General features: G+C 46.6%; 9 protein-coding genes across 9 annotated transcripts; 5 read left to right on the top strand and 4 right to left on the bottom strand.

Moving 5' to 3' along the window:
* Positions 1–53: 53 nt before the first annotated feature.
* Positions 54–3,820, bottom strand: LOC128720364 (uncharacterized). Its single transcript, XM_053814030.1, has 5 exons — positions 3,353–3,820; positions 1,134–1,296; positions 775–1,071; positions 476–692; positions 54–418 (listed from the first exon to the last, which is right to left on the bottom strand). Exons 1-5 carry the CDS (start codon positions 3,712–3,714, stop codon positions 201–203), a joined length of 1,257 nt encoding a protein of 418 aa, XP_053670005.1. The 5' UTR covers positions 3,715–3,820; the 3' UTR covers positions 54–200.
* Positions 3,821–5,951: 2,131 nt separating this feature from the next.
* LOC128720368 (uncharacterized) lies at positions 5,952–7,745 on the top strand. Its single transcript, XM_053814034.1, has 5 exons — positions 5,952–6,067; positions 6,231–6,493; positions 6,558–6,722; positions 6,794–6,962; positions 7,041–7,745. The coding sequence occupies exons 2-5, from the start codon at positions 6,294–6,296 to the stop codon at positions 7,743–7,745; spliced, it is 1,239 nt and encodes a 412-aa protein (XP_053670009.1). The 5' UTR covers positions 5,952–6,067; positions 6,231–6,293.
* Positions 7,746–7,848: 103 nt separating this feature from the next.
* LOC128721632 (uncharacterized) lies at positions 7,849–9,273 on the bottom strand. Its single transcript, XM_053815404.1, has 4 exons — positions 8,927–9,273; positions 8,695–8,863; positions 8,324–8,617; positions 7,849–8,250 (listed from the first exon to the last, which is right to left on the bottom strand). The coding sequence occupies exons 1-4, from the start codon at positions 9,271–9,273 to the stop codon at positions 7,849–7,851; spliced, it is 1,212 nt and encodes a 403-aa protein (XP_053671379.1).
* Positions 9,274–10,058: 785 nt separating this feature from the next.
* LOC128721635 (uncharacterized) lies at positions 10,059–11,414 on the bottom strand. The gene is made up of 3 exons (XM_053815408.1): positions 10,881–11,414; positions 10,302–10,815; positions 10,059–10,231 (listed from the first exon to the last, which is right to left on the bottom strand). Exons 1-3 carry the CDS (start codon positions 11,412–11,414, stop codon positions 10,059–10,061), a joined length of 1,221 nt encoding a protein of 406 aa, XP_053671383.1.
* Positions 11,415–12,297: 883 nt separating this feature from the next.
* On the top strand, positions 12,298–13,645 carry LOC128721638 (uncharacterized). Its single transcript, XM_053815411.1, has 3 exons — positions 12,298–12,671; positions 12,737–12,899; positions 12,962–13,645. The coding sequence occupies exons 1-3, from the start codon at positions 12,298–12,300 to the stop codon at positions 13,643–13,645; spliced, it is 1,221 nt and encodes a 406-aa protein (XP_053671386.1).
* A 544-nt stretch (positions 13,646–14,189) lies between these two features.
* Positions 14,190–15,632, top strand: LOC128720366 (uncharacterized). The gene is made up of 4 exons (XM_053814032.1): positions 14,190–14,597; positions 14,654–14,816; positions 14,882–15,386; positions 15,463–15,632. The coding sequence occupies exons 1-4, from the start codon at positions 14,209–14,211 to the stop codon at positions 15,630–15,632; spliced, it is 1,227 nt and encodes a 408-aa protein (XP_053670007.1). The 5' UTR covers positions 14,190–14,208.
* Positions 15,633–16,071: 439 nt separating this feature from the next.
* On the top strand, positions 16,072–17,996 carry LOC128720367 (uncharacterized). The gene is made up of 4 exons (XM_053814033.1): positions 16,072–16,507; positions 16,575–16,737; positions 16,802–17,309; positions 17,384–17,996. The coding sequence occupies exons 1-4, from the start codon at positions 16,134–16,136 to the stop codon at positions 17,560–17,562; spliced, it is 1,224 nt and encodes a 407-aa protein (XP_053670008.1). The 5' UTR covers positions 16,072–16,133; the 3' UTR covers positions 17,563–17,996.
* Positions 17,997–18,795: 799 nt separating this feature from the next.
* On the top strand, positions 18,796–25,477 carry LOC128721639 (uncharacterized). Its single transcript, XM_053815412.1, has 8 exons — positions 18,796–19,311; positions 19,399–19,692; positions 19,795–20,011; positions 20,110–20,299; positions 22,917–22,999; positions 24,107–24,780; positions 24,846–24,977; positions 25,061–25,477. Exons 1-8 carry the CDS (start codon positions 18,796–18,798, stop codon positions 25,475–25,477), a joined length of 2,523 nt encoding a protein of 840 aa, XP_053671387.1.
* Positions 20,731–22,246, bottom strand: LOC128720365 (uncharacterized). Its single transcript, XM_053814031.1, has 3 exons — positions 22,034–22,246; positions 21,109–21,967; positions 20,731–21,040 (listed from the first exon to the last, which is right to left on the bottom strand). Exons 1-3 carry the CDS (start codon positions 22,244–22,246, stop codon positions 20,841–20,843), a joined length of 1,272 nt encoding a protein of 423 aa, XP_053670006.1. The 3' UTR covers positions 20,731–20,840.
* Positions 25,478–25,658: the final 181 nt, after the last annotated feature.

The following is a 25,658-nucleotide window of genomic DNA, read 5'->3' on the forward strand; positions in this document are numbered from 1 at the left end:
CGGCAATTTATTGATTTAGTTATTTAGCAGCGGAGAATGAGTTATCCGACGAGTATTGGTTAATAACGCCTGGAGGGAGCTTTTATTCCATGCAACATAATACAAAAGAGTTCCTTCGATGATCCCACTGAATGAATATAATACATAGTCCTTCCGATTAGGTCTAAAAGTAATGTTTTTGAACCTTTCGGGTGCTCCGCTCAGTTCAACTCTAGCAGTCCTTTGTGGGCGAACTTGGGGAGGGCTTTTGTGATGTACTCAACGTAGACTGGCGTAAGGAAACACTTCCTGAAGCTTTCGAGCATCTTTTCAGTGTCCGCGAAGTCTACTTCGAATCCTTCACCGTCCTCGGGTATATCCATGAACTCGCTCATTTCTACGCACATGAACGGTACAAAGGTGGCTGCCAGCAGAAACTCTAAAAGAAAAGAGGCATGTGTAAGCGATTTACGTTTCGTTCTAGTGTAATTCCCACCTAAGTGTCCACATTTCAGGATTTCCATATGAATCTCGAGCAGCGTTGGCATTTTGCGGAGGTAACCAAACTTGCCAAGACACTCCACGAGCTGCGCATGGTAGAAGCTGATGAGCTCGTCGCGGTGTCCTTCGCGGGTCGCGATCGACGCACTGTTGTACAACGCATAAATGAGATCGATCGCAGGCGTGCCCCAAACGCTCATTTGAAAATCAAGCTAAAATCGGAAACAATCAGCACAAATCCATCAAACATGCTAAACTCGATCTTGCAGCCCTGGAGATCACTCAACGCCTTACCAGCATGATGTCGTCCAGCATTCCATTGGTCCGTTTGAACATCATGTTTTTGAAGTGACAGTCCCCGTGGTTCAACACGTGCAAGCATGATGTCGGATCGAAGGTGTAGATGCTGGAGGCTTTTTTGAAGATTTTGTCCTTCACAGTGCGAATCCGTTCGGAGAATTGCGCAAGACCGGGCAAATCCAGCACGATCGAGGAGAGCAGCTCCAGATTGCTTTTCCACATGTTGAGGAATTCTTGGTTCTCCTCGAACAGGACGTACACGCCTTTGGTTAGGGTTTTCATTTCCGGAAGCTGCGGGAGACAATCGGATTCAGCCTCGCCGGGTTGTTGTGGAAGGTGCATTGTGGTCTTACCGTATCGACGAGTGCCATGGAAGCCGCATGCCAGCGGGCAAGCTTAGAAAAGATCACCTTGGTTTCGAATAAATCCAATTGTGCCGACTTCATCTCGAATCCTAGTTTGGTAATGTCTTCGAACACCATGACCCATACAGGGTGCTTTTCGTGGTAGAGCAGTCTGCGGGAACGGACCATAAATCGTAGTTGTAAATCTGTTTTTTGATCATGTTGAATTGCTATTCAACTAAAAATAAAAATAACAGCCGATTCAATTGAAACTGGGGAACACATCCAAAGGCTCATTACGATCCCGGAAAGCAAGAGCAAATAATTCTATCAACCCTTGTTGGCCCACAAAAACTGGAGCCAGTACGCTCAACTACCCTTAATCTACTAAAACCTTCCTTTTGAATGCACTCGTCCACGTTCATCCCAAACTTTTCACTCACGACTCCGAAAAGCAATTTTTTTCACACCAGAAACGAAAGACCTCGTGGTGCGCGCCGTTGAACGGAAAAAACTCGTCGTCAAATTTTGCTATCCAAAAACCGGCAACAATAACAGGAGAGCATGAATCGCAGAGGTTACATTTAGCCGAGTCGACTGGTATCAATTCCTTCTCGCTTCCACGTACTTGCAAATTCAATTGCTAGCTCTCTCTAGCGTTATCGAACCATATCGTCGCTCTTACGAGGGCGTGATTATCCGCATACAAATTGTCCTCGATCGCCATCGATGTTTTAGGTGCACTATGAGTTCTCGGTTTCCATAAGTCGTAAGAGTATAATCGGGCTTAACAAAGAAGTAAGCTGGTGGCAATAATTATCCGTAACATGTAACAATGTTTCCCATACCATTGAAGGTTTTTGTTACACGAAACCAAATGAAATTGTTGTGATGAATAAAAACAGTGTCCGGTGCTCGGTTTTTTCTCGCATTGTCTCATAGTCCATCGGTGATCAATTAGCCCAATCAGGTCGCTCGCCCTAAAAACGAGAGATAGCACCTTTCTCCTCTTGTTCTACCACTAGGTCTCTCACGCTCACGTACCAGTCGCCATATCTTTCCGCCATAACTATTTCTTCATTGCGATTTTGACTTCGCAGCGAGCAATGATACCATTAGAAAATCATACAGCAAAGACGCTCCATGCAAAGGATCTTAAGAAATATGGTGGTCTGTCCTGCTTCCTTGATTAGTGCTCCAGTATATTGATATTAGTTGACAGAAATTGAGGAGAGAAATCGACAACTCTTTCATAACAACATTCAAGTATACGCAAATCATGATAAGATCAGAAAAATATCATTAGAAAAAAAAAACTCCAGCAAAAAAACTCTAGCTGCATAGTTTTGTCTCCAGGCTACCGTTTGTTTGCCTACTGTGGTGTAATATTTGCTTACGTTGCAGTTAGATTTGCGCGTGCGCGACATTTGTGGTTTTCTAGCCCGCTGCTGGCGCATCCTAGAACGTGTCTAATGTAATCCGACATGGTTGCGGTTTTACGGAACGTGGATTGAGTTTTAAATTATTGCACCCCTCAATACCATCACACTACCCGCCGCGTGGGACAAAGATGCATATTTTTCGCTCCAAGGCCAACTAAAACGCACTTGAGCCTAGCCGGATGATTAGCGCATTTCCGTAATATGAATTGACGCAGTCGTTTCTGCCGCTGGTATGCAAACGATTGATTACGAAATTGACATAGTCGCAAGCCTGGCTATTAAAAACCGCTCCGCGTTCACGTATCTGATGAGCCAGCGTGAAGTAGGTGTGAGCCATAATATTTGCTAAGGGAACCGTTGCTCCAACGGCTAACATTTGAACGTTCTGTAAATATACAAAGCTCCGAAACCGGCATGGTTTGTTTGAAATTCAACATGTCATGCGGCTTGCTAAGCGGAATCTCGCAGCTACTGGCTAACGACACAAGTAACCGAATCCGAAAGTGAACAGCAATCTGACCAGGCGATAAACCAGGCGCCTGTGACCGTCTTTTGTGGCTCGTGTCCTTTCGATTGGTAGCGATAGCCGCTGATAAACCGGGCCCTTTGTTTGCCCGTTCATCAAGTAATTAAGACAAACATTCTGCCACACGCCTCATATCTAATCAAAGCCTCTTGAACGACGTGATGCCGGTGGCATGACGTGGGGCGCAAATAAAAAGCTCACAAGACCGCGCGATACCGTGAGAGAATCGTTCCCATCTGCCCCCAAATCAAGCTACTTACCTCGCGCCAAGTACGGTGGGATCGTCAACGGATCGCAGCAGTTGGTGCATCGCGGGCACGATGGTCGTGTACATGAGCGTTTCCGTCTCGAAAACGTACCCATCCTTGAGGATGTCCTTCTTGAGCCCATCCTCGGCCGGGAGCGTTTTCACGATCAGTGACACCTCGTCGGCGGCTTTATCGTGGCGTACAAGCACACGAAAGATCACGCTCGCAAAGTGATCTCCCGGTTTGGTACCCGGCAGGACACGAAACTCCTTCACCACGATCGTACTATCACGCTCCGAGTGGCGCAACACCTTCTCGAAAAAGGCGCAATCCATCCAGCTCGGTGCGTTCATTTCGTCCTTGTTGAAAGCCATCCTGTTGCTCTGTTGGGTGGTGTTTCACGACTACTGCTTCCACTACTGGCACTTTCGAGCGTTGTTCGAGGTGGCACCTACAGGCACGAATTGCAGGGTGAACCGATGTAGGTGACCGACGGCGTAAAACTAAACAGCGTCGAGAGTGCCTGGCAAAATCGTAGTCGTTATGACGGAGTGGCATTCGGGGTAGCAGGGAGACGACGATGACGTCGAACTTGCACTGATAGCGCCATCGAGTAGATGTGATCTCGAGCTAACTGTGGTAGAAACGCGTGGAGCTCTCTCTCTCACTCTCTCACTCTTTCGCTGTTCCTTTAGGGCCGATAAATCCCCACCACTTCCAGCATCGGTTGGAGTTTCAGTCTCAGGTCAAAGAGAATCTGCTTCATGACGCACCCGCGGGTTGCAGGTGCGTTGTGACCCTGGCCGAATGGCCGAACAGTGGGGCACGTTTTCTATCTTGCCACGTGGTCGACTGGTGCGGCTCGTTAGAAATAATTCTGCCCTTAAGCAGTGACTAGGCAAAACACGACAACGGCAATATAATCACTCGCAACTCGCCCATTTCAATTGTGATTGATGGGCGCTGTATGGCCAGGAAGAGAGCCACATCTCTGGTGATTAAACCACCGTTTAATGGTTGTGGGAAATTAAGTAAAATGTAAAATGAATATTCCGCGCGATGAATGGCCGCAAAAAGAAGGGCAAAACGAAGCCAAACGCCGGTGCCAAACGCGTTAACGGTCACGCAAATGCATGCGACTATTTACAAACAGTTTAACGTGCATGCATGAGCCGGTCGGTTGCAATCGTTCGCTATGGTCTCCTGTTTGTTGTTTCACTACAAACACGAATTTAATGCTACGCTGTGAGCCCTTGAAGCCCTTGAACGGCCGCGGCATCATAAATTGTGAACAACGAATCGCTGGGAGTGAGATAACGAGCGCGTCGATTCTAAACAGCATCGCCACGCAGAACTTGCCCGGTTGCAATTAACACCCTTTTCTGTCCATCTAACAGTTGGATTGCGCAACACATGGTGGGGATCGTTCTCGGTGAAGAACCAAACATGTGCGCGAACTCGACTCTACTCGATGGGTGCCAATTCGCGCGGCTAGCGTAGCGGTCACCGTTGAAGCGATCACAACGATCAACGTCAATGATGTCGGGGCCATTGGGTTATGGAGCAAAGTTTTCATCTGAACCACGCAAAACAAGGGATGACCCCTTGCGTATGCTTTAAATTGTCTAAATCAACGATACGGGCCTCTGTTTACTTCCTGCTACAAAGATAGCGGTCGGCTCACATGATGCTCGATCACACCGATCTAAATGGCGCAAGGTTAGCTAAATTGGATGTCTCTGTTGACCGAGAAAGAACCGAACTGGGTAGTGAAATCAGTAGTAAATACAAATCGCCTCTCCTCAAGGTCGCTTGGTGAGGTGAATGACCGACCCTAATAACGGCATTTGAAGGTCGTGGTGATATTGGGGCTTTTGTAGTGTCATAGATAAAATGATCATTCGGTGTTTGAGTGATCGTTTTGCATTACAATTAGTTCAGCTCACGTCACATAAGGTTGATGAAAAATTTTGTCCTTTTGCAACAGTGCATCCTTTCCCGTGCCGTGTTTAGGGCCGATTACAATGGCAATACTTTTCCCCGTGGTCAGTCCCGCGACAAGCGTAACTCGCACGCAAATAGCGGCCATTTCGGTGTTGGTGTAGGACCGGTTTTCGTTCCCCAACCACGTGCGTTTGCGTTTATTTTTCGGCTGCCCCAAACACAATCAACGCACACGTTGGGGGATGATGGAACTCTACCCCCTTCATTTCGCAATGTGTCTCGGTGTCAGGATGATAAGTTCTATAAATACAATCAAAACCCACGACGGCAAGGGCACAACTGCCAAGAAGCTTACCGACGGCCATTCAACCGCGGCCCTTCGGCGCGTAATTTGGGCGCGTGTACGTGTCTAGCTTTGTTTTGCTGCTGTTGCGAACCCGGACGCAGGCATTTTTCCGCGGTAGGAAAAACGGACCGCTGGCCGCCTGGTGTCACGCTGGCCGTCCGGTGACTTGTGCTTGTGGTAGTGCCGAAAGTTGTCCCAAGCGAGCGAGCCGAAATGTCGGCCAATTATCTGCGGATGACAGCACAGTTTCGTGGCCGTCGTTGTCGCAGGTCTTCCTTCGCGGCTGGTTTTTGGACGTGACGCGTTTTTGTTCGAGTGGCCCAGAAAACGAAAACAACAAATACCCGCGCCAGTGAAAAGCAAGGGCAGTGGCACATATACGCGAAGCAGGAATACATGATTGGGGCTTGGTGAATTACGCTCTTCTACCAGCGATTGTACGTATCAAACGAGCTCCCCATGGTTGCCTTATCATTCGTGTACCGTGACCATGGCGTTCGTCTCCACTATCGCTCTCTGTATCTCACAGGCCGTCTGGGGTGGAAATGAACCGTTTAAATTCCTTGCCGTGGGTGCCTGATTGAATCATTCTCGTGGCAGGTGTGACCGGTGGAAATTGGCGGCTCCGTGGACGGGTTTATTGCGGCACAGCATACAAGGACGATGGATCCGACGACGTTACAGGAACGTTATCCGTTCATCACCAAGGACTACCTGCAGGGAATACTGCGGCGGGAGCAGTGTGAAAGTGCGATAACGGTCGAGAGCTTCAAGGTGGTAGCGCCCCTAGCCAAGGGTGAAAACTATTCCAGTGACATCTTGCGGGTGACGGTGAACTACACGACCGGAAGCCACAACCACAGGTTGGCATATGAGCCTCGACCACAATGTGAGGGGTTTTAATTTCTCATCCTCCATCCTCCACAGAACGCAAACGTACGTCGTCAAGGTGTCGTTCGCACGTGACGAAGATGCCGACCTGCTGGATGCGTATGATGTGTTTAAGCGCGAGATCGCCGTGTACGATGTGGTGATGCCAAAAGTCGAGCAGTTGTTGAGCTCGATCGGATACAACAAGCGGTTGGCACCGGTGTAAGCGTTTATCTGTTGGCTTGTATCATAGCATCTAGCATGATGATGATGATGAGATGAACTTTTTACAGTGCCCATGCCATCCACACGACGACGATCAAGCACTTTGTGTTCGAGGATCTTTCCCTGCAAGGCTACAAGCCAGTTGGTCGAGCGGCGGGGTTGAACTTTTGCCAGCTGCAGCTGGTGTTGGAGAAGATCGCCAAGTTCCATGCGGCTACCGCCGTTCTGTACACCATCGTAAGTTTGAATCATCTTCCGGAGAGTCACGTGACAATCGATGAATGATGATTTTCGATTTTTTTCTTTCAATTCCAGGATGCAGAGAGCCTTGCCTCACATCATTACCGCAACATCAGTGAGGATGTGCCTCATTTTTACCCACTCTTCCAGAACAGTGTGGTCGCGTGTGGTGAACAAGCATCAAACTGGCCGACGACGAAGGGCCGGATCGCGGAAAAACTGCGCGCCCTAGAAGGCACGATCATCGCGAAGGGTTGCCGAGTGTACACACGCAGTGATACCGACTTTAACGTGCTCAACCATGGTGATTTGTGGGTGAACAATGTGATGTTTAAGACGGAACCGAGTGGAAAACCGCGGGACGTTATCCTTGTTGATTATGCGACCGGTTTCTTCGGTTCGCCGGCCATCGATCTCAGCTACCTGCTCTACACGTCCGCCGCCAATGACGTGACGGTTGAGGACTTCGATCTGCTGCTGCAGCACTACCACGCCGAGTTGGTCGATGCGCTGACAAAGCTGAAGTACAGCAAACGAATGCCCACCCTGCTGGACATACAGATCGAGATGCTGCGCAAGGGGCATAACGGCGTCATGTTTTCCACCTTCCTGATACCGCTGCGACTACTGGAGGACACCTCCAATGCCGATCTGGGTGGACTACTGGGTCGAACGGAGGAGGCGATCGCATTCCGGAGACGCTTATTTTCACACCCAAAGTACCAGGACCGGATGGAGTATTTGCTTAACTTTTACGATCGCAAAGGATACCTTGATTGACGGCGTTCGGACGTCGCCTGTAGGCAATAAACAAAATCAGACAAAAGTGTGCCAGCTTACGAGTGCTGTTGAACTTATTTGTGAGCGTGTCACTCCAGTCTAGCTAATCTAGAAAACCTTTATGCAAAAAGTGTGGCAACAGGGGCTTGATGATCGCTTGATACTCCTCATTGCTGTAAAGCTTACGACGATAGACACGCGCATCCTCGTTCTTGCCGATGTAGACGTCCGTCACGTGGTTGTAGTCGGCAAAAAGAAACGGCACGAAACAGATCGCGATGACGACCTCGAGAAAGCCGGCCTGCAGTAGGTCACAGTTGATGTCGAGCAAGGCGGGACCCTTTCCCATGTGTCCAATGTCGTTTAGGGTGCGTGTGAACTCCTGCTGGTACATTTGCAGCAGTTGCTGACGTTGCGAATTGCGAGTCTCACGATCGCATATGAAGTACAGGAAGTACAGCAGATCCACTGCGGGCGTCGTCCAACAGCTGAGCTGGAAGTCGTACTGTAACATTGGGTTAAAGCGGGTAGTTATTAATAGAAGGTGAAAGTGATTCGTAATTTGTCATTATACTTACGAAGAGTACATCTTGCACGCGATTGTCACTATCAAACTTGAACAGCATGTTGTTGTAATGGAAGTCTCCGTGAATGAGCACGTTAAATTCGTGCACTCTCGGGTCGTAGATCGCCGTTCCGCGTTCAACGAAGGTGTGCAGGATATTGGTCAATCGTTGGGCATATTTTTCATATCCTTGCCATTGTGACACTTCTTCGATGAAAATGCCCAAATTATCCTGCATGAACTTCATGCCCTCCGACGCTTTTTGTTTGAAGAGAGCATTATCAGCCCTATTGGACACATCTGATTGCTGGAGAAAAGTGAAGAAGTTTTTCAAAACTAACCACCAATCGATCCTAAAGAAATTGCTGTACTCTATAGATTCACCTTAGACGAGTTGTTCAAACTGTACGATGTAGCGTGGAATTGGGCCAACTTCATCAGGACTACTTTGGCATCATCCAAACCGAGAAGTTTGTTGCAATGCACGAATTGCTGACTCGTTAAATCCTCCAGAATGATGTATGGTGTGGGTTCACTAGCCGCATAAATTAGCCTAGAAAAAATCAAGCAGTAAGATGATAAACGTATCATGCTGAGCTACTTGTTTTATGCTTACTTCGGTCCAAAATGTGACTTATTGCTTTCACCAAAAACGCTGTCCACTTTAGCCAGATAATCACGGTACACGTTAAGCTCGGTATCAAACGACGATTCGTCTGTTACGCTGTTTACCTTCGAGGAGATTAACTTCACAATCAACTTAATCGATTCAGCATTTCCTCGGCTACGGTAGCTCACGATGGCTTGGTAGATCGTGCTAGCGTACTGTAAGGCAGCATTTCCCTGAAGAGCAAGTTGCACATCATCCACTTCTAAGGTTCGATCAGCTGTGTGATGCGCGAGGACTTTCTGAAACAGTTGGCAGTCCAGCCAGTTGGTAGGATCCTTGTTAACTGAGGGCATCCTGGTAGCCTGTTGTGTATCACTTGCGCTAAACCGATCGAAATGTGCACCAGAATGAAAGTGTAGAAAATGTGCAATACTCATTTCGTTTTATCCGTGTTGGCAAATATTGGAGCTTATCGGTTATATATACTCCCAATTCCGAAGTATATAGACATTAATCAGTATTATTAGGACACTGTAAAACAATTGCGAGATAACATTTACAGCTTTCATTTTGAATCGCTCATTGTACGGGGGAAGCACATGCTTCATCAGTCGCCCAACGAAACCGTGGTCAGTAATCAACTTGAATGTTATGCTGTAACGATCGTGTTTATCACGTGCATGTTTGCTAAAGCATTGAGCACACGATTACTTAACAAAAATCGGAGCAGAAGCACAAGAGTACAGACTGAGAACAAAGGCTGGTAGATTGCACTGCACGAATGATTTTCAAAAATGAAAATGTTCAACTTTCTTGCTGCGAAAAGGAAAACAGCAACAAGTATGTCGTCGTAAATTATGGTGCGATTCTATGACTTCATGATTACTCAGCAATCAGATCACGTGCAATCACATTGATAAGCTGTAGCAAATAGTCACACATTGTCGATAACGAATCAAGTCACCGCAGGGTGTGCGTAAACGTGGCTATTTTGTTGCTTTAAGTTAAAAGTTTTGTAGTAAAAAAAAAGGAATGATGTTCGTTTTATTTGTTTATTACGTCAGAAATAATTTAATTTCCTTTTCATCGGAGTCATGAAAGTTCTCGATAATTGTAAACCTAGCAGTCGCATATTTATTTATTCTAATAACCCCTTATGGATGTAGCCCGGGATAAGTTCTTTCATGAGCTCCTGATATTCCTCGTTCTGGAGACCCAAATTTCCCACCTGACCAGAGGCGAGCACTTCTGGAGGAATTTTACTAAAATCGAAAAACCGAAACTGCAAAAAGCAAGTGTAGTGTAGAATATCTGAAGCGAAAGAATGGAAATAGTATTACTGAAAACCACTTCCGTTTGTTCATTCGTCGACGGTGCTTACCCAAGAAGCCATTCTGTAACAGCTCAATTTGCAGGTCCAGCAACGTCGGAATGTGTCCCATATATCCGACCGCTTTGAGTGTGGCCGCAAACTCGGCATGGTAGAAGGTAATCAAATCCTCCTTGTGTGCTGCCTTCACTTTGTAATGCACAATATTGTTCAGGAGGTAGTACAGATCGATGGCGGGCGTCGACCAGCAGGAGGCCTGGAAGTCCAGGAACCGGGAGTCAGCAATTGCTCCTTCGTCGTTGAACTGGTGCAGCAGGTTTTTCGCGTGAAAATCTCCATGGTTCAGCACATTGTACAGCCGGCCCGGTGTTCGGCAGCTGTAGATATCGTGCAGCCGATCGCAGTAGTCGGCATAGGCACGTTCAAACGGTTCAACAAACGCTTCGCAGCCTTCCCACGTGCGCAGGGCATCGTTGAAAGCTTTCAAATTTTTCCCAAACATCCAATCGAGCGTTGGATGCTTCTGCTTAAATATGTCCGTCTGAAAGCCCTCGAAGTCGGTTTTCTGGAAAAGAAACGAATGCATCCATGAAAAATTGCACGCAATCGAAATGTCCGCGATGGGCTTACTTGTTTGCTTAGATAAAATGAAGCCGCGTGAAATCGAGCGATCGCGATCGTGATGGGTTTTGCTTGCTCGAAACTCTCGACGAGATCATGCCCTTGCCACCCTTCGGGAGCCAAATCTTCCAATATAATAACCGGTGATGGATTGTCACCGGCGTATACACACTTGGGCAATGGCACCGGTCGTTCGTTCTCGTCCAAGAGGCGCTTGAACTGGGGCAAAAATTCGCCGTACATTTTCAGTTCCGTTTCAAACAAACTTTTCCCCATCGTGCCCCCGATGATGTCGTTTTCGGGAAGAATTTTCACCACTAGCTTTTTCGAACCGTTCACCTTCGGTCCCTTGCACTGGACCGTAACACGGAACAACTGGCTGGCCAGATACTCGCCAGGTTTTCCCACCGGGGAGCTCTCCACATCTTCGACCTGCAGGTCTCGATCACCTTCTGATTTTCGCAGTACGCCTTCCAGGTAGGCCGCGTTTAGCCATTCCGGTGGCGTAATTGGTTTCGTTTCGCTAGCAGCAGTTTCGGCCATTTCGCGTTAGAATAGGCAAAAAATAAATCTCCAAAAACGCTGCGTAATGCTCGTGTTGATTGAACGTGCGGTTAAATGACGACTGAAGGTGACTCCCAAAAACCGGTTACCTTATATACACTTATTTGTGGCGCATTGCAATCGATGACAGTAGGACCAACGACGCCTTCCGATAGAAAACTTCTGTGATGGTGTACGAATTTTGGCGTCTTATCTCGTTTCATATCCAGGCGGCATCAGTGGTGCTAATCGACAGGGAGAAAGCCTACAGGAAACGATGATAAGTGCAAATTTGGAGTTGACTCAGTGTTACACACCCGTCACAGTAGAGTTTGTTTCGAAATGGTTTAGCCGACGCGACGACCATTTGTAAGCACGTTTGGCCAATCATTCGCATTTTTACGCCTTTATGAATGAATCATTCGCGCTTTTTTTTCTCGTTATACTTGTCGGTTTTCACTCGCAGATGAACAAGTTGTGGAATTATTTATACACACATGAGCGTGATGCAAATTGCCATCACATATCTCTAGCTTCTTATTCAAATGTATTCTTCAAGTTCCAACATTATACGCCCACACGAGTCAATGTACGAGCTGAGAATAATCTTATTTACGATTGATTACGACCTATGAAGGGAATGTATCTCTACTCCGATCAAAAGCGCGTTGTAAATGGGTTCACACGTTACAACAATAGTGAGCGTTACTATTTCGCCAGCTGAAATCTAATCACAAATTCTATCGTGATATTCACTCGCCAAGGCGAAACTAGGTGGGGATTCACTCCCATATAAAAACACCCATTAAATGGAGGGGCACCACAGTGCTGTTGCGATTTCAACCTCATCCAACGAACTTTTGCTCATCAACCGAATGCTGTGATGCTTCCTGTGGTGGAAGGAAGCGATCGATTACCCGACTGGTTGAACGATGAGTTTTTCTTGCGGGTGATTCGTGAATTTACACACGATTCCGCAGCTCGGCTGTGTCACGGATGTAAGCTGCGACCAGGAACGAAGCCCGGTGAACGATTCGCAAGCGCAATTTTCCGGACAACCATACACTATCGCTCCCGTTTGGGTAAGGAAGCGTCGCTGGATGTCATCATAAAGACTAAACCACTCTCGGGCGGCCTCCAGCGTGATGAACTCGATGGAAGTGACCTTTTTCTCAGGGAGATGCGCATTTACAGCAAAGTGCTACCAGAAATCGACCGAAGGTTGCGCGAAATCAACGAAACATTCAGCTATCCCAGGTAGGGTCGATTCATGTGGCAGTGCGAGGGTAGTACGATTAACAAGCTGTGCGTTATTCACATAGGCTGGTGTTTGCTGCCGAGTCCCCTCAAACGGTTCTGATTCTGGAAGATGTGAGTGGAAAAGGCTGGGAAACTGGCTCGTACCTAACGTCCCTGGAGGATGTGCTCCCTGCGATCAGATCTATCGCCAAATTTCATGCTGCGTCTGTCGTGATAGCACAAGACGTAAGTGACTTTGCGCTGATAGAGACAAATGTCTCAACAGGAATATTCTCGACATTCTGCAGGACCCCCTCTTTAGCAAGGATCATCGATGTGATGTAGCTAAAAAGCTGAAAGCTCTCGACGAAATGCTGAAGAAAAGCTTTACGGACTTACTGGGCTTCATGCGATCTACCGCCGGCTTCGAACAGTTGGTTCAACCTGTTGAAAAGCTGCAAACGACCCTCTTGGATAAGATGATTGAAACCTACGGTCCTTCAACGGATTGTCTGAATGTACTCGTCCATGGGGATTTTCATTCGAAAAATCTGCTTCACCAGTACTCCGCCCATGGGCTTGTCCGAGACACTATGCTAATCGACTATCAGATATGTAGCTGGACGACGCCAGCCATTGACTTGTATTACCTGCTCGACACGATCGTAGATCATTCGGTTAAGGAACGGCATCGAGAGCAAATGATATATCTGTACCACAGCGAGTTTCATCGGGTTCTACGCCGACTCGGATGGCTTGGTCGCGTCACCACACTACAAGAGCTACACGTGGAGCTCCTCCGGAAGGCTGCACTGGAGCTATTTCATTACGTGGCGCTTTATCCGTATCGATTCGTTGACCGTTCGAAAATTGATTTCGAGGCACTTCTGGCGGGAAAGGCAGAAAATCCCGCCGCTAGCAGCGCAGTGTACCAGCGCGTCATGAGATCAGAACTGACACGATTACTGCACCAAGGTGTGATGAAGCCGTAACGTGACGCTTCTGGTTACGGTTTCTTTAAACTTGATTTACTTGAATGGGAAAACAAATTCCTTGCAACAGCTGAGCATGGGTCCACGTGAGCAAAATGCGATAGTGCTGGGCGGAAGGCACCAACAACAAACAAAAACAGAATTACATAACGTTATCTTATCGCAACGGCTTGCTGCGATTGAACCCCATGCAAGCGTATTGTACACACTGTTTACCACATGAAGGTAAATGTGGCATTCTGCTACACGTAGAAACCTACTACACGCGAGCAATGCAAAAAAAAATGAAGTAAAATTAAATTCCTACCAATATTGTTGGCCCATTTGCCCCATTGAATGCACTTCCTTGGCTCCATGACGTTTGCTGCATCAAAAACATCCGAAGTTCAAATAAAGCGACATTCATAATGGAATGTTAGTGGTTCGTTCGCATTGAAGGCACTACCACAGCTATGGAATGATTGCTTGCAGCTGGGAGCTTCAAGGCAGCCGCTGGGTCGCGACAGTTTCTCATTACAATCCCGTGAAGAGGGCGACCAATATTGGGAGCTCAATCGTCAAGTATGGAGTACAACCAGGACGAACTTTCTTCGCCTTCGTGGTTGAGTAATGCATTCTTTCAGCATGTTCTGAGTAGGTTCGAGAACGATTCAACGGTACGATTAGTGGACACCTGTGAGCTACGTCCGGGGACGAAAGCTGGAGATCATTTTGCTAGTGTGATGTACAGGACGACAGTACGATACCGAGTCGGTGGAGATCAGCAGACTAGTGCACTTTTCTTGAAATCGATCGATCTCATTATGAAGATTAAACCGCTGCAGGAGGGTCTCAAGAAGGAGCTGCTTAATGATGACGATTTTTTTGGAAAAGAAATTCAAATGTACACTAAAGTTCTTCCGGAAATGGCTCGTTTGATGGAGAGCATCGGAGAGGAGTACAAATATCCAAGGTACTTTTCGTGAACTTTCATTAAGCGTTCCAGTTGGTAATTAACCGGTTTCACAGACTGATCTACGCTGCCGAGAAGCCTCATACAATAATCATCCTAGAAGATATTAGCCCACAGAAATGGAGAATGAAGGGTCTGTTGGACAGTTTCGAAGATTTGAAGCCAACAATCGATGCAATTGCCAAATTCCATGCAGCGTCCATGATGATGCAACAACAGGTAAGTATTTATGTTTGATGACCAAAACGATGGAGCGATAGTAAGTGACGGTTTTTCTATTACAGGATCCAGAATTCAAACTTCAATTCCGGTGCACCATTCCGGACACTTTCCGAAGTATGCGAAGTATGACGGATGCGTGTTTTCATTCGTTCGTGAACTTTCTTCGAGAGGATTTGTCACTTCCAGAGTTCGTTGCACCGGTGCAAAGCTTCCATCAAACAATTGACGATAGGATACGGGCAGCATATGCCACTTCTGAAACGTGTGCTAACGTACTCATTCACGGTGATTTCCATTTCAAAAATCTACTTCACCTGGAGTCCGAAGACAGAGTGGTTAATACGATGTTCGTGGATTATCAGATGTGCAGTTGGAGTTCACAAACGGTCGATCTGTTCTACCTTACCTACATGATACCAACACAATCGGTTAAAACACATCATCGAGACGAGATCGTCTATCGCTATCATCAAAAGTTCACCGACCTATTAAGGAGCTTGAACTTTTCCGGGTACATACCGTCGCTGAATGCGTTACAGCTCGGAATGCTTTCGAACGGACAACTTGGTAAAAAATACGTTGAGGATGCTTTGGAATTAAAATTTCATCGTATTAACACGCGGGCTTTAATTTTCTTCCATAGAACTGTTCCATTACATCGTGTTCTCTGCGTTTCGATACATTGATTTGTCAAAAGTAGACTCTGAGGCATTTTTCCAGGGAAAGATCGCCAATCCCGCTTTGCAGATTGAAGAGTTCCGAGAAGCGATGCGAAAGGAGTTGAAACGGTTTCTACATCAGGGTGTGCTCTAAATATCTAATTGTTTTGAAATAAATAAATGGGTAATTCAAACTTTTGTTCATTTAGTATTTTTGTTGCTCATTTACACAATGGTAGTACTATATGCGGCCATAAACGATAAATAACCCACAGCTGAGCGACTTGTACGTATAGGAGCCCTGGTGGTAGATAATGTGACCAGAAGCAAAGATAATATTCTGCTAGTGTTTGCTCTGAATTTGTTTTTTTACTATACGCGAATGGTCACTAGATACGAAGCTACTAGACCGTCTGTGGAGTGTGTTTTTGCAATCTCATCCACTTGTCTCGCGCACTCATACCACCACCCGAGGACGAAGATTGCCTGCAAGACAGATTACAGCGCATCGAAACTGTGTTTATTTAAAGTACAAGCCCTTATTGCTTAGAAGCATTAGTTTCCCAGTAGCAGTAGCTGCGATCAGACGGATTTCTTCCATTACGGGGTGTGGGTGTAGAATTTGCAACTTCAATAACTTCTCCTCTCAGCAACCATGTCGTACAATCTGGACGAGCTTGAGGCACCAGCATGGCTAAATGATGAGTTTTTTCTCGGTGTAATACGTGATTTTAATAACGATCAGACGATCGAGTTGACCAGCGGATGCGTTATGCGTCCGGGAACTAACAAAGGCGATCATTACGCAAGTGTGATGTTCCGCACGACTGTCAACTACCGCTCGAAACGGTGCGTCGGGGAGAATTCGATCAATCTCATCATGAAAACGAAACCTGAGGCGGATGGCCTAAAGAAAGAGCTCTTGGAGGACGATGGGCTGTTCGTAGTTGAACTTAAAATGTACAGCAAGATCTTGCCAGAGATCGCTCGGCTGTATGAGGAAATTGGAGAGGAGTACAAGTATCCCCGGTAGGTTTTGTGAAGCTTCAGTGAATTCTAGTTAATGCTGTAATTATACGTGTGGTGATGGTTACAGCTATATTTACGGTGCTCTGAAACCCCAGGCAATTCTTATTTTGGAAGACATCAGCGGTCAAGGCTGGGTGATGGGGGACCCCATCGCCACTTTGGACGACATGAAGCCGATTGTACGAGACATTGCAATGTTCCATGCCGCTTCCGTTATGATCAGTAGCAACGTAAGTGCAGGGTTTAATGATGACTTATTAGTTTATTTACTGTCAAGTGCTCTTTTTGCGGTAGGACCCTTCATTTGCGGCAGAAAACACCTACTCGATGGCCGACAAATTTATGACCTTCGGCGGAATGATCACAAAGGGTTTCGGTGATTTATTACAGCTTACGAAGATGTATCCAGAGTTTGCTCACTTTGCGAAGCCAATTGAAATCTTCCACCAGAACTTGCACAGCTATCTCAGCTGGCTTTACAACCCTTCCAAGACGATCCAAAACGTGCTTATCCACGGTGATTTTCATAACAAAAATATGCTGCACCAAATCGATGCCGAGGGTCGCCACACGGATACAATTCTGCTGGATTATCAAATCTGCTGCTGGACTTCGCCCGCCATCGATTTGTACTATCTGCTCGACATGATACCAACGCCAACGGTTAAGAACAACCATCGTGAGGAACTGATATACATGTACTATCAACAGTACAGTGATCTCCTGCGACGGTTAGGTTTTCTTGGTAAAATACCCACCTTGTTGGATTTGCAGCTGGAGCTACTGCGATGCTCGGGACTTGGTAAGTGTTCTCTTCAACGTGATCAGCATCTCGTGCAATCGAACATTCCTCACCATTCTTTGTTTCCCTTGCAGAGTTATTCCACTATGCAGTCTTTAGTCCGTTCCAATATATGGATCCAAACACGTTCGAAATTGAGAGTTTTATTAAGGGTGAGGCAGACAATCCGGCGTTTAGCAACCCAGCTTACAAGAAGCTCTTACACACCGAGCTGACGCGATTCCTTCATCAGGGAACTCTGGCAAACATGTAGCCATATAAGGCGAGTCTGAAACGAATCTTGTACGTCACGCGCGTGGTCGACTGGCGGCCGATAATTGATAACGTATCTCATACCGAAGCAATCCGTCGCCTTTTTTGTAGCTCATGCAAGCGTGCCAAAGCAATCTTCGATATCAAGTTTGCATTGTTGTAGAAATTTGTGGTAGACGCGCTACACGTCAGCCTGCGCGTGGCACTTTTGGTTCGATGATTATGTGATAAAGATTAGCCCGATAACAGATAATGAACTTGTCCAATAAAACCGCCGATGTATGATAAACCATTCCTACATCGTTGTTCTTTAGTGTATACTTGAATCAAATAAAAATATCACTTTTTATGTTGGAGCATTGTACATCTTGATGTAAGCAATAGTGATAGTAAAATATCTTTGTATAATCTACAGAAAATATAAACCATTTACACTTTACATAAGTCCCATATCGTCATATTGCTTAATATAAGATCTGTTGCTGTCTCTTTTTATACATACTGCTGCAATTAGATGCCAATGTAGAACTTGATATTCCAACTCATTCCTACGTGGCAAAGATCAATTGATCGCAGGGATCTCTTGCCTCTGCCAGTATTGATCGATTTAATAAGATAATTGACTGAAATCATGCAATGGATTCAAACAATAATTTTATTTCACATATTATCAGCCCTTGGTTAGCAACGCAGCTCTAATTTACAGTAGACGTTTATTTCGAAAATAATAAATAAGCTCAGTCCCAAATTTCAACCCAACCCACATAACATGTAACAACTGCAGCACACCATGTAACGGTAACAATTGTAGCACAACATGTAACGGTAACAATTGCATCCAGCAATAAACGTTTCCCCCGATAAGTGCATCTCGAATGGACGTCCATCTGCTGCAGCTGTGTGCGAAACATTTCGGTGACAAAATATGGATAGGGTGTGTTCTACCCCAAACAAACCCGTGTCCGCTGGACGAAGCACAAATTATGCTGCCTGCATCGCACTTTGCGCCTTGTTCCCGCGGGTGTTCCCGGTCGATTTGTCGCTGGTGTTTGTGCCGCGTCCAACACGAACCGCTATCGCTGTGCGCGTTTCGCGGAGTAAATGCGACCGGGTTTAGATTATTCCGTCCGTTTTGCGCGGCCAGTTGCGTGAAAGCATCGCGGTTGACGTGTAGCAGCGTGGCGCCGTGCAAATTAGCGCCTTGAGTGAGACAAAGAGTTATTAAGCGGGAGCCATGGATGAACTCGCAGCACCGGGATTGCCGTGGATTGATCGGGAGTACTTTACGCGTGTGCTCGAGGCGTATCTGCACGCGGATGTGGCTGTGCAGCGGTTCGAACTAGCCGCTGGTTGTCCGGGAGGGCAGAACTTCATGAGCGCCATCGTGCGCGCCACGGTACATTATACAGTGTCCGATCAGCCGGATACACTGTCCCTCATCGTGAAGACAAAGCTCGCCAACGAACAGCTAGCTGAGGGTGCTGATCAGCTGAACGTGTTCGGGATCGAGAAAACCGTGTACGGGCCGGTGTTGAAAGCCGTCCGCGAGCTGCTGACCAGCTTCGGTGATTGCACACAGTTCGCACCGAGGTTCATCTACGAGGATGAGCATGCGCTGGTGCTGGAGGATCTCTCCGTCAAGGGCTACCGTCAGCCGGATCGTAAAGCGCGCCTCGACCGATCACACATGCAGTTGATCGTGCAGAAGCTCGCAAAGTTTCACGCCGCAACGGCGGTGCTAGCGCGTAAGGTAACGCGAGGTTTTCCCACCCCAATTGCGGGATGTGCGAAATGTAGCTGATTGCTGTAACAGATAGTGCTCACTCCTTAATTACAGAATCGTGAGCTGTTTCGACCGCTCACCAGCAGCACCTTTGCCACTGAGGGCAATCCCATCCATCTGTTTTACGCGAACGCCATCCAGCATTGCATTGAGCAGGCGGAGAAGGTGCCAGAGTTGACGCAGTACGTCGGATTTCTGCGATCGTTCCTGGAGGCAGCGATCGAGCGAGAAGCGCTCAGTTACGCGTGCGATGAAACCACCTTCAACGTGCTCAACCACGGTGACATGTGGTTGAACAATTTGCTGTGGAAGTACGCGGCGGACGGCACCGTTGTGGATGTGATTATGGTAAATAGGGACCGGGGAATTGTAGAGAAAATCCCAATTCGCCATGTCGGGTAATACCGAGTCTCGTGATTTTTCACCGTCCAAATCGGACGGTTGCTGTAGGTGGACTACCAGGAGAGCTTCTACGGTTCACCGGGCTTCGATCTAACCCATCTTCTCTACTCATCGGCGAACAATGCGATCCAGCAGGCCGGATTCGACGAGCTAGTGCAGTTGTACACCGGCGAGTTGTTGGATGCGTTGCGCCAATTTAAGTATGACGGTCCACTGCCCGATCTCGAGCGCGTGCGGGCGGAAATGGCCGCAAAACGCGATCACGGTAAGCAGCGATTTGCATAACAAACGTACCGAATGGTTCATCCTCTAATCCTAGCTAATTTTATTGCCATTTCGTTTGATTTTTATCTTCTCTCGTAGCGCTCATCGTCACGACGTGCATTGTGCCGCCGTTGATCCTGGAGAACAGTGAGTTGGCCACACCGGAAAATATGCTCGGAGACGACGAGGGTGCCGTTCGAGCGAGGCAAGAAATATTCAGCAATCCTCGGTTCATCGAAATCCTACTCGTTTTGCTGCCCAAATTAGCCGCAGCTGATGGTGTTACCGCGTAGCAGCAGTTTCGCTACAGTCCTTTGCTGACTAACGCCGCCTGCCGATGTGTTCGCAAGCCAGAGATCATGTATTTCGTCCAGTATTCCAGGAGAAGCGGAAGCAGCGCGCATACGTCTCGATGTGTAGTTGGATTCCGTGCAGCGTATGCTATCGTGCAATAAAGCAAATTAGGTCACGTAATTAGTCAACACGGAGTGCAATGCATACGATGTCTTAGCGGATCGTCACGTCGCTGAAAGAAAACATTTGCGCCCTTCTTCGATGTGATTATCAATTTTCTTATCATCTCCCGTCCAGCTGTTGCGATTGCTGGTAATGGTAGTGCGTCTTTCGAATTCGCTTAGTCATTGAAACATGGCGGGTGGTTTAGGCAGTTTAACCCGGATCAACACTCAAATCGGTTTGGAGATTTCAAACAAACAAACAGAAAACGACTGATAACACCGTGTTTATTGAGAACCAGTAAAGAAAAGTGAACAGCACAACTCGGCGATCAAACTAAAACCCCGAACATGGAGTTGCCTCCCCCGGGGAGCCTAGTACAACTCGTCTAGCAAACCTTTGCGATCAAACTGCGGCAGTAAGCCGCGGACAATGCTCTGATACTTCGCGTTCGACACGATCATGCGCTTGTATTTTTGCGCCCGCTCGTTATCATTCATTAGAGCATCAAAGTCGGCGTTCTCGGTGTTGTCGTTCATCTGCACCGGAAGTGCTATGAAGGTGGAGTATACGGCTGCAATGAGAGGGCGAATGAGAGTTGGATTTAAGACAGCATTGCAAGCGCTCGGTGAAGTTCCCTACCATAAAACATCTTTCGAAGTGCTTGCTGCTGAAACTGATACAGTGTCGGCAGTTTGCCACGGTACCGCAGCTTCCGCGCACAGTCGATCAGCTCGTCGAAGTAGCACTGCAACAGCTCGTCGAAGCAGCTCTGTCGGATGTCGTCCCTAGCCGAAGTGTAGTAGAGGTAGCAAAAATCGACCATCGGCGTCCCATAGCAGCAGTATTGGAAGTCCAGCAGTACCGCATCGATCGGGTTGCCGTGGGCGTCGTATCTGTACAGTAAATTGTTCACCCAAAGATCACCGTGCACGAACACGCACAGGTCGTCGCTAGCAGGATCATTATCGAACACTTGCAGACCGTACTCAACGAAGCTGGGACGGAGTTTCTCCAACTTTGCATGATAGTACTGCCACTCCGGACCCCACGTGTTGATCTCCTTCGTGAGAGCGTCGAAGATCAGGTTGAACATCGGATAGAACGCATCCGTTTGGCGCGTCATCATGCCCGTCTTATAGTGCTCGAAAATGTGGGGTTGCTTTTCGCGCAGCTTTATCGAGCCAGCGTGCATCTTAGCCATCAGCCGCATTGCCATCTTCAGATGGGGCATGTCCATCCCTTGCGTCCGATCCGCCATTCTGTAGCCGTCGGGTGTGAGATCCTTGAACATGATCACTTCATGTTTGCGATCAACTACTAAGGCCGTCGGGTAGAGTTCGCTGTGGTCATCGATGGCTTTCATCATGAGCTTTAGCTCTGGAATCACGAACTGATATACATCCATTTCCTTGCGCTGCACATCGTACTGCCGCAGTTTCTCGCCCGCTAGTCCCTCCGTGATCATGCCTTTCAGTATGAACGTGCGTGTTGTTTCGTACTGTTCAAAAGAAAAGCCCGGTTACACTAGCACCCTCCATTGTTTAGCAGTCACTTTGTTCGTTACCTGTGCCTCGGAATGGTATGTGACGCGCAGACGAAAGATGATGCTCGCAAAGTTGTCACCTTTTGGGACAGCGTAACATATATCCAACCGCTGTAACTTAATCGACTCATCCTGCAGTGCACAACGCAAAATTTTCTCCACATAGAGCTCGTTTAACCAGTCCGGGGCATCGTTGGAAGCGTTAAGGCACTCTGGAATAGTGTTCTCGGGCATCGTGATCCTCTCTGCCTGTCGCTTATCGGCTGCCACTGGTTGCATGTGCAAGATGCTTTCGCCTTTTGTCTGGACTGCGAGTGTTCGGGTAGTCTTTATACTTAGCGCACGTCACCCTCGGAAGGACAGTAGCAGAAACTAGATTTAGTGCCATAAATTGTTGGTCCCGCGTGCGCTCCTGGTTAGACGCTTGTCGGGTAAGACGTCATATCCGGTGTGCCTGGGAATGGTTGTGCAATATGGCACGGGTGCATGATACCGGAGGAGACAGCGTGCATCTTGAATTTAATTCCATGTCAGCTACAATCTACACCTCACCAGACACTGTCTAACTTCGGTGGAATGATTGTGCTCCGTCCACACAGTTTCTCTGGATGACGTATTGGCAGCGTGTTAGAGAAGTACATATTTAATATGACAACGTTCTCAGGATCTTTTTGATTACTTTTGTTTATTCGAACAGAGCCTAGTGCATAAATCACAAACTTCTCCTAGTATTACTTACCATGCTAGTTTATTTCGCTTATCTTACTTCAGTTGCCGCAGATTTTTTCAGTTTCTGCTTCACGTGGCGTCTAACATGCCTGGCAGATCTGTGACGAAACTCGGTACACCAGTGATAATTCTAAACAACCACTTAGATCAAATTATTGACTTAATCTACAAGCAGATCCTCCGAGCGTGCCATCAACCAAACCGGTGACTACTGGAAGAAGGCACAAACGCCAACCGGGAAGGGATCAGAATACACAAGTTATGATCACAATAATGCAACTAAAGCTGCTTATCGTCGATGGTTGACATAGCATCAGCGTGTAATGCCTTGCGAATGATCTTCACGTGAACTACATCTGGTAAGGTTGGAAACGGAACATTTGAAGCATCGTGACGTGACTGCTAAAGGCTCACTGGACATCGATCAAGTCATCTACACTGCAGGAAGTTATCGTTGTCCTTATATTTGTTGGCCTATTAGTTGATACCGTTACAGATAGGTTTCGACACGCGCTAAATATCAGTTTTTATTGAAGTGACTGATCAAAATGCTAAGTGATTTGAAAGTGAAATAGATATTCTGAAGTTGAACTCAGTGTTTTCAGTCAAGTCACAATTTAAACCTAGAGCTATCTGGTATCCTTCTAGTGGTATATCACGATAGTTGCATGTACCAATCAGTGAGTTGTTTGTAGGTGCCACAGAAGTACACTCGTAGGGATTACTTAGATTCATGTAGTCAAAAGTTCTAGGAAATTCGGATTAGTCCACCGCATTATGGCTCTTCTCACTTTTTAAATATACATTTTTGGTATCAACTTTTACTAGTGCGATAACCGTTGCCCAAAGCTAGGTGTTCTAATTGAACCACACAAATGCTATCTTTTTTGTTGTGCTGCGGCCATCTACAACTGCCCTAGATCGTATAACACAGTGTTGTGAAATTTCTGGGTACTTGTTCCTGATAACACCCTTTGCCAATGTGTTGATATGATATGAAAATCATTTGATATGAAAATCTTCTATTTTTAAATTGATAAGCGAAAGCTAGTATCAATTCTGAAACATTTGTTTAAATTTCACGTCGACGAATGAGGATCCGAAAACCGTTTCGTTATTCAGTAGGGGTTTTTGACAAACATTTCAATTAAATTAGCCACTGCTGACCCACAATGCACTCACACAAGAAGCAGTCTACTATCTACATCGCGAACGGATGGAAAGGGTTGTTGGATTCAGAGAGTGCGGATTGAGTAGATACACGAAGTTGGTATTATCTAACGTTATGATGTGTATCAGCGTGTAGCATGTCTAGCAACAGCGCAACGAACTCATTTAGTCGTGTATTCATCTCCTTGTGGCAAGTGCGCGAAAAAACAATGTCTGATTCCAGCTGGAAAACGGTTGATTTCTTCTACGATGTGATCACTCGAGATCTCCAGCTTGAGAGTGGAGCATCGATCATCGTCTCACGATTTGATATCGGTAAGGCGACTGAAAAAACAGCCGGCTACATGTCTCTCATACACCGGGTGTCGATCGATGTGGAGTGCACTGGTCGGACGATGTGTCTGTCTTATATCGTGAAGGAAAAATCAGATCAATCGTTCGGAGCCAACCTTGTCGATATTTTGGCTGTCTTTCCAAAAGAACAGGAGGTGTACGAGAAGCTGTTACCCGCATTCGAAAGGTTGTTTAACGACTCAGTACGCTTTGGACCGAAGATGTTCAAAGCAACCAACTCACCCGCCACTGTGATTGTGTTGGAGGATCTCAATCGTAGCCAGTTTCGTATGAGGGAGAAAAGCTATGGGCTTAGAATGGCAGATGTGAGAAATATCCTGATCAAACTAGCCAAATTCCATGCAGCCTCGGTGCGTTATCAAGAAATCAATGGATCGTTTCCCAGACTGTTTTCCGAGGGAGTGATTACGGAAAGAACTATTGATGTCCTGCGTGATCACTATGAGGGATTGTATAGCGTCTTTCTGAATACTCTGCGTCAACGGAATTTTCCAAAAGAAATTCTGGAACCACTGGTAAACAGAGTACATATAGCTTATGGCTAATTGCACATGGTTTCATCGGAACATCGTACTTACAGGCTGCGCTTGACGGACGATTGCTGAAGGAATGCTGCCGAGCACAACAACTCGACCCATCCGAACTCAACGTTCTTAACCATAGTGACCTTTGGCCAAACAATGTTATGTTTGCAAAAGACGATCTTCTGTTTGTAAGTAACGTTTTACGAAGCAAAAATTACATGCATCAGGTCTTTAACACATGTTGTCAATTCACTGTGCGCGTTTCTAACAGCTTGATTTTCAAACGGTATTTTACGGGCCTGTAGCGACGGATGTGCTGTATTTTTTAATTACATCTGCCGCGGAATTGATTTGTGATTCTCTGGAAGAGTTGTGCCGGTACTATTACGACAACTTAATGAATGCTCTGCAACAGCTACAATGCCGGCAACCGATCCCATCATATGACGATTTACTGAAACAAATTAAACGGCGCGGTGTGTTGATGCTACCGCCTTTGTCGGAAGCAGTCGCAGTCGCGATGAGCGGAGTAACCGAACTGTCGGATATGGAAATGATAACATCCGAGCAACCGGAAGGTACTGCCTTGCGGAAGCGTATATATGGCAATCCGGAGTATCTTGATTTGATCGACCGGCTCTTGCCGGTACTCTTCAAATTTGGGTTCTTCGATCATTTGTCTCTATAATGTTAATAATAAACAAGCTCTTCGCAAAACATGAATTAAAACATTGCTCAGTTTATTTTCGACGATTTGTTGTTTAATCTTATTACTGATACCTTACAATTGTGTCTTGCGTTTCTAAAATATCAGGAATATTGTATTCTTGGTATTGAAATAAATAGAACATAATGTACAATGATTTAAC

The sequence above is a fragment of the Anopheles nili genome, chromosome 2 (assembly GCF_943737925.1).
Source record: "Anopheles nili chromosome 2, idAnoNiliSN_F5_01, whole genome shotgun sequence".
NCBI classification, from domain to species: Eukaryota; Metazoa; Arthropoda; class Insecta; order Diptera; family Culicidae; genus Anopheles; species Anopheles nili.